This window comes from Poecilia latipinna, unplaced genomic scaffold (assembly GCF_001443285.1).
Source record: "Poecilia latipinna isolate Pla-1442-1.1 unplaced genomic scaffold, P_latipinna-1.0 Scaffold1127, whole genome shotgun sequence".
Lineage (NCBI taxonomy): Eukaryota > Metazoa > Chordata > Actinopteri > Cyprinodontiformes > Poeciliidae > Poecilia > Poecilia latipinna.
In genome coordinates, this window is record NW_015113743.1 from 34019 (window position 1) to 45654 (window position 11636).

At 38.4% G+C, this 11636-nt stretch overlaps 2 protein-coding genes across 3 annotated transcripts in view; both read right to left on the reverse strand.

Moving 5' to 3' along the window:
* The window catches only part of LOC106959882 (dihydropyrimidinase-related protein 3-like), a 29373-nt gene extending 28134 nt beyond the window's left edge, over window positions 1-1239 (reverse strand). The window contains exon 1 of the mRNA XM_015052718.1: window positions 833-1239. Within this exon, the coding sequence (XP_014908204.1) occupies window positions 833-1165 (333 nt within the window). The 5' untranslated portion in view covers window positions 1166-1239. The remainder of the gene's footprint in view (window positions 1-832) is intronic.
* A 3825-nt stretch (window positions 1240-5064) lies between these two features.
* The window catches only part of jakmip2 (janus kinase and microtubule interacting protein 2), a 45217-nt gene continuing 38645 nt past the window's right edge, over window positions 5065-11636 (reverse strand). The window contains exons 23-24 of one of the 2 annotated variants that reach the window (XM_015052711.1): window positions 11301-11375; window positions 9815-9901 (exon numbers count right to left, since the gene is read on the reverse strand). In XM_015052711.1, coding sequence (XP_014908197.1) covers window positions 11325-11375 — 51 coding nt within the window. In that variant the 3' untranslated portion in view covers window positions 9815-9901; window positions 11301-11324. Of the gene's footprint in view, window positions 9902-11300; window positions 11376-11636 lie in introns of both variants that reach the window. The other variant, XM_015052710.1, reaches the window with a different exon arrangement.

The following is an 11636-nucleotide window of genomic DNA, read 5'->3' on the forward strand; positions in this document are numbered from 1 at the left end:
AACAAAATAATCAAAAACAAAAAAAAAAAAAAAAAAAAACACAAACCCAAATTACCCCAGCAGGAAAAAAAAAAAAAAAAAAAAAAAACTTGAAACAGTTTCAGGTTTTATTCACACGTAATTTAATTCCCATGTTTGCATATGAACCCAATCAGCAGATCTATTGCAGTTCAAATGTAACAGTTAATTTTGTGTTTATTTACTGAAATAAATTATTCAACCAAATGAAAGCTCTTATTGTTTTAAACTTTTTCCCATTTTCTTTGTAAAAGAATATTTTGGATTTAAAATTCTTCACACAGCCCAAGTAAAGACAATGTGTGTCAGGACATTTTTGGACTCCAGTGCAACCACTGTGTGTTACAATAAGACATTGTAATAGTGTTTGAGATTTAGTTGACCAGGCAAACTTTTTTATGAATATGTAAAAAAAATTCCCTGCAACAACTAGAGTTGATTAAGAAGAAATTGGTTGATTTATGATCCGACTGATTGGTGCATTTCTAGTTGCACAGATGCTGTAGCTTCATTAAGACAGAAATGACTGGCCTCTGTGGAAGTGGTGTCAGATAACCGGGACATGAGACAGAATACTACAGACTGCTACCAGATGAATGTTTAATGCACATCCTCATGGCATGAACCCAAACTCAAAATGTTTTAAATTTTTAGTTGTTGAGAATTTGTCTTGACAGCACAAAATAAATACCTTTTCTGTAAATTAATGCCTTATTTTCCCATTCTTATAATATAATGGGCCTGTCAGCAAAGATTTTTTTTCCCATATATTTCTGACTTTTCAATGTTCTCTTCAAAGTTCCATTGTTCTCACCTTTTCATCCTCCAGGTTCTGCAGCGTTTCCTTCCCTCCGCTGCTGCAGATCTGCACTTTGTGAGCGTCGTTTCCCGCGGGGCTTTCAGCACCTGCTGGGCTCCCTGTCTCCCCCTGACCGGCCTCTCGCTTAACGGTCCTCGGGGTGCGAGAACCCCTCTGTCCGACGCTGAGGGCATCGAAATCAATAGTTTTACTGTCAAACGCGTCCTCCACGCTGCAGAACAAGCCGCCGCGTTTCTGCCGGGGGACCTGATCGGCCGTTCCAGGACGGGCGAGATAAACCGGCAGCTCCTCCTCCACTTTCACCCGCTGTGCCCTGCGCTCTGCCATCACTGGAGCTCCAGCCCGAGGAGGAGGAGGAGGATGTCGGGGAAACGAGAGCCAAAGTGATGCGTGGATGCGCTTGTGTGAGGAAGCAACGGAGGAGACACGAGTTGAAGTGAGGTAAAGAGGTGGCGCTGTGGGGGAGCTGGCAGGACTTTATGCTTTATGATGTGACCTTATATTCTATTTTTGTATCATTTTGTTCAATTAAAAGCAACTTCGGTAGAGGAAGCATTGTAGCTTTTATGTCGTTGTGATAGTGGTGGGTGATATGGCTCCTTGCCCAGGGCAGCATGGCCAAAGGGCGTCAGCAGGGGATTCAGCATTTTTTAATGTTTCTTGTTCACTGTTTATGAACATATCCAGTGTTTCAGAATGGAGTAGGCCCAGCAGGAAAACGACGTACAGCTGCTGATAAAGTTAGCATCTGACTGACAGGGAAGCTACAGTTTGGGCTAAAAAAAGAGCTTTTAATTTAGCTCTTTAAATTAAAAGCTCTTGTTGCTTTTAATGTATCGCTGTTATTTCTCTGAATGGCAACAACAGAGAACAAGATTCTTCATAACACATCTGCTTGTTTTTAATAAGGTTCTTCTTATTAAACACAAATATGTCATAAATTTTAGATGTATTAAACATTTGTCTTCTGCTGTCAAAACACAAAAAGTCAATTTTCAGAGCTTTGTTATCATTAGAACTACTTTAGACAGTGAGTGTGAAACAACTATATCGACCACATTGTTTCTATTTATATAATAAAATAAAGTTGCAGTTAACACAGTAGGCAGCATTTAAAAACATCTTACAGACATTCATGTTAGATGCCAATAATAGTTCTGAGGTGACACACTAAAACCAAAACTTGTCACAAAAATGTAGTTTTATTATTCTGCTACAATGCCCAGCCAGCATGCCTAGGTGGGCCCCATGTGGGGGAAACGAGAGCTGATATATGGGTCCCATATGGGTTTGTCCGCGGGTTCCACGATGGCCCCACATGGGTTTGTCCATGTAGGGCCACAGCCCACATGGGCCCTACATGGGCACTAAATGGATTGGGGGTCAGGGTAAGGATGTGTCCAATTGGGTCTGTTGAAGTTGAATTGGGGGAAATTTGTCAACAGTGAAATGTAACTACATCACATGCAGTTCTCACACATTTCTTCAAATCATCGCTGTCCTTTCAGCACCTCTTTAGCTACTTTGAACATAAGTCAAAGTATGATGAAGTTGATGATTTTTTTGATGCATGTCTGACCCTCCAGCGGTGCTGATTGCTGATGTCAGCACAACTGTGACAAGACTGCATCAGCAACATGGGTGACGAGCAGATCCTGGACGGAGAGGCTGCTGAGGCCAGGAGTCGGACCTGACGGCTGAGCAGGGCAGAAATGATGCAACAACTGCTTTAGAGAACAAATAAAGCTTGTTCTTGAAACTTTACCTGCTTCATTGTTTGATTTCTGATAAACAATAAAAAAAATTAAAAGCTATATTGTTATTTAAAAAGATAGTTTACCCTGACAAGCTCCTCCATCTGCTGAGCTACAAAAAACAACAGAAAAAACTGTCTTTGCTACAGAGCCAGTTTGGTGACATGGGAGAAAAAAAAAGTAGCCATGACTTAAAAACTTGTGGGAACAACTTATTTATTTAGTGGGAATTATAACAAGTCATGGCTACCGGTTATTAAGTCATAGCCATAATCAATTAAGTTGTGGCCACAAGTTATTAAGTCCATTAAGTTCAGTCATTAAGTTTTAGGCATGACTATATAACTCATTTTCTTTTTTCTCCCATGTCATCAGACTGACTCCATATTTTGCTGCCTTCACAAACAGGAAAATGTTCTATAACTGAAATGTGTTTGAAATGATCTTTGTTCACTGTGAAATACTAGAGGTAATCAACCGCAGCCCAGATTCTCCAAGAAACATTTAAAACACTTGTTAAGGTTTATGTATGTCTGCGTATGTGAAAGTTAATGAACCTAACATGTGTTAAGGACTTCAACAGGTCATCTGGGGCTTTGAAAAGCATTTATGATGGTTTGATGTCATAATGACAGCTGGGGTGAATAACAAATATCACCCAGAGTGTTGAGGAACTGAAAAAATCTCAAAACCAAAACATCCTCAGGTCTCATCTCACAGGATTTTATATCTGAGCTGAAAAGCCAAGACCCTCTTATTAAGTGTCCTTTTCTCCAGTAATGCTCCCCCCAGCCTTTACACAGTAAACAGATAGCGCTCACACACTTACATGTTGACACTATCCAACTCAGCTGTTAGAAAGAATCAGCATGATGTGAAAGAACAATGACAGGGCTGGAAGGTCGTACAGAGTGTGTGCATCCGACAGCGCAGTTTGTTTTTCTGCTGCGAGGGCAGAGCTGTTTGTCTGCAGGCATGCTAAACCAGACCACACTGACTTCACAGATTTTGGAGACATCATGACAGAGACAGTTGTTTATTTCCTTTTTGTAGGACACTGTCAAAGTAAATCCCTTTTCATAAACAGACAGAAACTTTCCCAGCTGTGGACATTTTGACAAGCGCAGCCCTGCTGCACAAAGTTTTGCTCTCTGCTTCAAAAAGTTCCTTGACCACATATTGCTCTGACCTAATGAGGCTTTTAAATCAGTAACAGAGCAGGAAACTATCGCCATCTTCATTTTAAAATGGATGCAAGGCGGCCAGCTAGTAAACAAAAGCTCTCATGTTCCTCTGGATTAAGTGCATGCTCATTCAGGCACAGTGGATTGAAGGCAGATAGGACAGAGTTTGGCAAATTCACGGCCACTGGTCTTCATGGATTTGGCACGAGAAGCCTCACGGCGGCTGGGACCTTTAAGGAAGGAGGTATGTAGGCCACCGTTCGTCAGACAAGTCGATGGAATTAAAGTCAAATGGAAGGCAGGAATAAAGGAGGACTGACAAGCAGCAAGTGGGCCTGGATCACTGAAGGAAGGACAAAACATAAGGATGACAATCACCAAGTTTGAGAGATTTTACAGATTTGAACTCTCTTTGAAAATTATAGGTTTTAAAAAGATTTATCTGGTGATATGGGGTGATATTCTAAACCTCAGTTTTTAAGTCTTGGATTTCACTTTGGCTCCATAATTTTATTGCTTCCATATATTTTTGTTTATTTCTACATCTTGATAATTATGCATGATATTTTTATTGCATGCTGATGACAAAACCTCAGTGACTAATTGAAGACAATATCTTTAAAATAAACTATTTAAAATAAAACTAAAGAATATGCAATGTTAGTGATTCTGCAGAAATTCTGATCTTTATTCTTTGAAAGAAAAGGCATGAAAACACTGATTTTTTTTTCATATTTCCCTTCCTTTGCTCATACTTTACAGATCAGAAAACAAGAAGTACAATATCAATGTGTTATGCTAAAACAAAAATACTCATGTTGACTGCTTTAAGACTGAATTCTTCATACGGTCTTGACTTCTTGTGGATCTCAGCCTTCAGTGTAAAATCAGATCACACCAGGGCTGCGTCCGGCGGCTGACCTGTGGCTGGGCAGCTGCCTCCGCCTGGGATGGTTTGGCTCCTGACCAGCTGCTCCTCAAATTAAGTTAAATTGCCTCCCAGGATGTACATGATGTAATTTCAGCCTGAACCCCCACTCACACTGAAGGACACACTAACAAAGACTCCTACTGGAAGTCATTTACAATGGCCCATCATCTACAAATGTATGTTTTCACAAAGTTTTGGGAAGGAGGAGAACCACGAGACACAAACGCCTTCTCACTGTGAAGAGACGACACTGAACACTTTGTTTCTGTGCAGCCCAAAAGCAGATACATCAACAGTAATTACTGTAATATGTCCAGAAGAAAACTATGCAGACAAAAATGATACCTCACACATGAGTTTCACTTCAAACTTTATTTCCCTTTTTGAACTAGTTGTAGAAGGCAGTTGTTTAGTCAGTCCATGTATTGCCCTCTGCATGAGTGGTGAAATGATGCAAAGACAGAATGATGTAATTTTTTAATGACAGACATCCTTTGGCAGGAGAAAGCTCCGGCACAAAACCAGTTTCAAACTTCCTGTTCTTGTCTTGCTTGGCTGGCAAGGACAGTAAGTGGAAAGACAGACTGTTATCCTGGAACCACTCGGCCTTTCAGAGGCCACAATGTGGAAAAGCACAATGTTTAACAAGCTTGTTTGACAAAGGAGGCCCCCCAGAGCCTTCTAGAAATACTTATGTATTTCTAGAATGAACCAAAGTCTTAGAACAGTTAAACATTGAGCCTTTGTATGACAGAGCTGCAGTGAAAGAAATGCATCACAGAAACATTATTTGTGTAAAAAGGCAACAGGATGAGTGGACACATGATATATTTGTCTTTTAAATATCAGTGAAGCAGAAGATGGAGGGAATCTGGACCTTAATGAGCTGAACAAAGCAGAACTCTGTAAGGTGGGACACAATGACAATGGCAGTTAAAGGGCAATAATGACAATAAAGTGTGATGTGAAAAAAATATCATTTCTGAATAAAGCCACAGAAAATGGTATGCATAAATGGAAAAAGAAATCAAACTTTTTTCCAACCTATACAACATGTGGAATTAAAAACGTCTAAGTCTAGTTTATTAAATAAATATATTCTTGCAAAGGAAATAAATAAAACAAATGTGTGCTTTTGAAAATAATATTAGAAAACATCACCTTCGTAAAATATGTCATTTTGGGCCAAAAAAAAAAAAAAAAGAAGAAGAAGAAGAAGAAGAATCACCCCTTTGTATTGCAAAACAGATCATTTTTGGCAAAAAAAATAAAAAAGAAAAAAGAAAAAACTTGAGGCATTATTTTAGGAAGGTGACGATAATTTTCATCACATCTTAGCCCAGCTTAATATGCAGCAGTTATAAAACGCCTTGCAGAAGTATTTATACCCTTTGAACATTTCTGCATTTTTTCAGAACCCCAAACCTCAATGCCCTTTTTTTATTCTGGTAGAGAAACATAAAACAATGATCACCGGATGTGACAATGACATAAACATGAAGCACCGTTCAGCCCTGCATCCAGAGGTGGAAACGTATGAGCATCACCTGCAAACCCACCTGGGAAAGGAGACCATTAGTCAGGGAAGATCTGGAGAACCGGTGGTGGTGAAGAGTTTTGGGCAAAGTGAAAATGTGGAAGTGAGAATTATTTCCTTCAGAGGGCAAGATGGTGGAATCTAAACACAAGGTTTCTTTATTGGTATGTTTAAAACATATTTAAAAATTTGTGTAATTTCCCTTCTAATTCACAGTTATGCTTTACTTTCTGTCATAAAATTCACTAAAAATGAAATAGATTTTTTGGTTGTAACATGAACTCATGCAAAAACTCAAAGGGTATAAATGCATTTACAAGGAACTGTAGATCAAACAGAATCCATCTGTTTATATGACAAATATTGCATAAAAACATAATAGTATTTAAAATGCTCACTTTCAGCATAAAACAATGAAACAAGTTTTAGGTATATTATAAGTCTATAAGTGTATTTGACTTATTTTTTTCTTTGCTACTTCAAATAAAATATAAAGGGTTTTCATTATTATTGGAAGACACTCAAGAGACAAAAACATAAAAAATGTCAAGTATATGAAATGTGACGTAGTAATGAAAAATAAATAACATTTATGAGAAGAAAAGGGAGAATGCATCCAGGGCGACTGCCAGCAGAGTTAGCACAACAAGTTTGAGTGAAGTGAGTGGAGTGGCTGTGTTGCTGCTCTGCATTGTAATGGGATCCCAGTTTGAAGCGTGGCCTGTGAATGGAGCCCAAGGTCGAATGAAGGCAGATTCCTTTCGTCCCGCTCAGGAACACGGAGAACAGGAACCTGCTAGCTAGTGAATATTTCAGCCTCTGGGCAGAGTTGGCTTCAGGGGAGGGAAGTCGGTGTAACATTGCGCTCACTTTCTCCTGTTTCACCCTGCAGAAGCAGAACTCTGCATGGCTGTTTGGGTTTAGTTCAAGAAAGCTGTTAGTATCAAAGAACTTTTGGTTAGTATAACAAGAACAAAGCAAGAAAACCTGCAGTATTCTTAGGCTGGGAAGTGCTAGACTTTTTTTCATTAAAAAAGCCATTTAAATTAGATAAAGAATTTTAAGATAGTGAATAAATAATAAATAGGTTTGAATTTGAAGTAAATTTGATGCATGATATTGTAAAGTGGTATTAAAATATTTACAAATTTAAAACGTGGGTTGGGTAAACTAGCGCCCCTACTGGCTTATAGATGCAACAGATTTTCGGTAAATAAAAACAAACAATGCTGGTCATTTCATCCCTTCGCCATTTCGTACTTTGACTCAATTCATTAAATCAAAATTCAAATTAATTTAATTTTGGATTCAATTAATACAGACTTTGCAAAAACACTTTTAACTGCCTATTTTAGTAGTTCAATATACTTTGATATGCTTCAACACATAAACCGTCTCAGCACTGCTGCAGAAGCTAATATCTACTCTCCCTCATCGCCGCTTTTGGAGTTACAGCCAATCAGCACCAGGAAAAATAAATGGTGCACCTGGATTGGCTGCTTTGATAGTGTATCAAGTCACATTAATCTGAGGAATTGTCTTTCCAAAAAATGTAGAAAAACTCTTTAAAAGAAATTGAGGAATTAATGGATTTTCCACAAATAATTTGGAGTTATGCTGCACAGAAAAATCCACAAATAGGTGAATCTGTGAATACTGGAAACATCCAGTGTATTTCATGCACTGAAAGAATTTGAAAAAGTTTCAGGAGTATCTAAAATAAATTCAGGCCTTTCAGGGTTTCCCCCTTTGGAAGTCCCTCATTCATTCAGCACATTGCTCAGATGAATGCTGAGTTTCAAGCCAGGCCCCTTTGGGTCTGCAACCTCTGAGCAGGCTGCCTAAACACACAGCGCCCAGCATCAATGTCTGATGTCAAAGGAGGATTTGGACACCACTAGCTTAGACTGACGGAAGCTGAATTATACTTTAACATAACCCACAGTCTCAGATTTCATTTGAGAAAAGACAAAAAGGGACAATTCCCAATCCTGTTTGTGACAGAATTAGGATTAGACTCGCACAAAAACCACAATATATGAAGTCAAACCTGGACTGCAATGTTCAGATTCTTAAACAATCTGAAAATGGTGAAAAATAGCATAATTCCATAAAAGGGTTTTCTAAGTGTTTTTACGAATTTTAAAATCTCATATTGTCTCCTGAGCTGGTTGTATTATTACACCCCAATTAATTATGAGAGGGAATACAGTCGTATACGACGCATAGGTGTGCTTGTGGGTACAAAATGGAAATGATGGTACGACATGACGAAGGGGAAAACTGACCCAGAGCCTGATTCATCCAGTAAAATGTGAGCAGTACAGTGTAGAAAAGGGGAAGGAAAAAAGATAAATTTGTTTTTTATCCACATTCATTCAGCTTTTCAGTTATAACTCTACAGGGCATAAAATTCATCTTCTTTGCAGCCATCACCACAATAAACCAGAGCAGTTTATACTCTTTGTAAGTCATTTATAAACTGCCAAGTACATTAACTGTTCAAGCTGCTTTAGAGAGTAAAAAAAAGTAAAGCTTATCACAAAAAATAATAAGGGAGACTACGTAAAATAATTGAGACCCATGTACATATCAACAGCATATATATATATTACATTACAGGTTTTTGGGGGATCTTCGGAACTGTTGTTTAAGTGGTTGGAACAGTAAAAAAAGAAATCCAGAGAGTTGCATCTTTTCAGTCTTCTGGCTTTTAAAAAAATGCTAAGAAGCAGTTCCACAATGTGCAGCTTTCCTCCTGGAAATCCATGCTGAGAGGAGCTGCGTCAGAGGCCGTCATCTCCTTCTGGTTTTTACCTTTCCTGACCTTTTTTCCAGTGATGAACCTGAGTGTTCGTGATTCCTCTACAGAGTCTGTACACGCCACTGTCTGCAGGACAGCCTCGTCCATCTGCAGGAATAACCTTCTGGAGAGTGCGAGCAGTCTGTGTCAGCACCATCCTGAGAGCAGCGACGGCAGGCCAGAAGGTGAGGCAGCGAGTCCCAAATGTTCCTTATTGTAATCTGGCCTGAGGTCAGAACCGCTCCCACTGCTTCTGCACTTATGGGCCCTGAGTTGGCTCACTTTTACTCATCAATGACTTGCATCCCAAAAGAACGTTCTTACAGCTTTGGGCAGCAGATGAAAGAGAGGAAAAAAGAGGGAAGGCTGTGGTTCTGTGGTTTGTATTCTTTCTGTTTATGTTCCGTTGTGGCTGTGGACACGTTATGACCCTGCATGGCAGAGAGAACACCTTCCAGGCTTTGGTTTTCAACTGACAAAGCATGTGTGTGTGTGTGTGTGTGTGTGTGCGTGTCTGCATTACATATGCATGCATGTGTGTGTAAACTGTGTATTATGTCAGTATTTGTGTGTATAGATTTCATTGCAAGCCTTTGACTGTTTCTTCAGACATTTGGGGAGATGCTTAATGTCCAAACTTTGCTAAAAAAATAAACAGTCCTGGACAGAATCCTGAAGATCTCAACTTCACGTGGAAAAAAACAAAACATAAAAGAAATGTGCGAAGTGTGCACTGGCTTAATCCACCAACAACATCTGGAATCACTGATGTTACGACGGCACAATGTTTTCAGCTTGTCCAACACATAAACAACACTGCAGTCCCACAGGAGATCCCTGAGGCGACACGCCACCTGGAGAATGAAACAAGTGAGAACAGTTCAGATGTTTCTTTTTCAAAAGAAAGACAATATAACATACAACAAATATTTATTTTTTTTGTTTGTCTTTTAGAAGAGTTTTGTTTATTATTTTTCTCTCTGTCAAGCCCACTACGGGACGAGAGGCAAAGGTTGGAAGAGTCTAATAACTAACTTTAGTTTATCGTATGCATTTACTTCAAACATCATGTGCAGTAATGCATCACTGTTTTGGTTCAGTGAAGCTGGAAAAATTGATAAATTCGTATTCATATCCTCTGTACCTTCTGAACTAACCATCAACACCTAAACATAAATACTGTTCAACATTAGAATAATTGTTCTTACAGACTAATTAGGAACCAGTTGAATCAAAGTGACAGCACCTTAAAGGAACCAACAACATGAAGATTAAAATGATCCGAAATAACATAAGCAGTTCCCAAGATTTGAACAGGAAAAATACATCGTGACTGATTCATGTCTGACTTCATTCTGATAGCAGCTAAGATAATAAAATGGATCCTATTCAAACGTAAAATGTGCATAAAGCTTTGGAACATCAGGTTCACTTCTGCTTCAAGGTTGTTATATAATAACTCCCATGTTATTCCAAATCCATATTCACAGGTTCATGAACTGAGTGCCAATAATTCGCCCTCTGGTTTTCTATATTGATTCAATTTATAGGGACATTTCAGGTACAGGAAGATGACAAAGTGAAAAACTGGTGACAAAAAAATCTCAATAAGATTTTATGTCAAAGCAGTTTTAACCTCATTATGGGGGAAAAAGTCATTAAGAACAGTTTTATGTTGATGCTCAGATATCCAGCAAACATAAACTAACCAAATTCATATCTACAGATGAAATATATAATGTGATATTTGCTGAAATACTGACAAAGTGACGATATTAAAGGTAATTAATGTCATCATTACTATCATCATAAGCTTCTAAGCAGATAAACTATATTTAAACAAAATAAAAGCATTATTCAGACGATGATTTTGATTTTGTTGAAGCGCAAAATAAATAAATTGTAAAAATACCAGCAGCCAAGATGAACGCTTTGAAAACTAATTCTGATTCTTATTCTTCCTCTTACTGTGGGTCATTTTCTATTTCCTTTACATTTCATTTCATTTGGAGGGATGGCAAAAAGTCACAATTTCAAATGCAACAACAAATTCACCAAAACATTTAGCATAGATGTAGCCAAATGGCATTTTCCTAAGTGTGTTTGCTGCTTCAGACTGAATGATGTCAGATTTTTCCTGTGGCTGCAGTGCTGAAGCCACAACCTGTTAAAGGTTCCCATCACACAGAGAGGTTTCAGAAAGACTGAGAAAACAGATGTTGGCAGCTGGAATGCAAAGAGAGCAGGACTCACCTCAGCTGCAGCACGCCAAAGGCTTCAAGGCCAAAGGATAAAGGCAAGAGAAAAGAACAAGAAGAGAAAGAGAAACTGTAGAAAGAAAGAACAAGAGAAAGAGGAAAAAGTTTGATGATTAGAGGAACAGTTGACACATGTTAGTACCAGAGACAAAAAAGACTGAGGTTACTTTATAAAACCATATATCTGCATATTATTAATATTGTTTGTTTGACTGTATGACATCCTTTTTATACTCGGAGGTAAACATTGTTTTTAATTTAACAGTCACTATTATAACTAATATTTTGTACTAGCTTTTTTTCTGTGTGTGTATATATATATATATATATA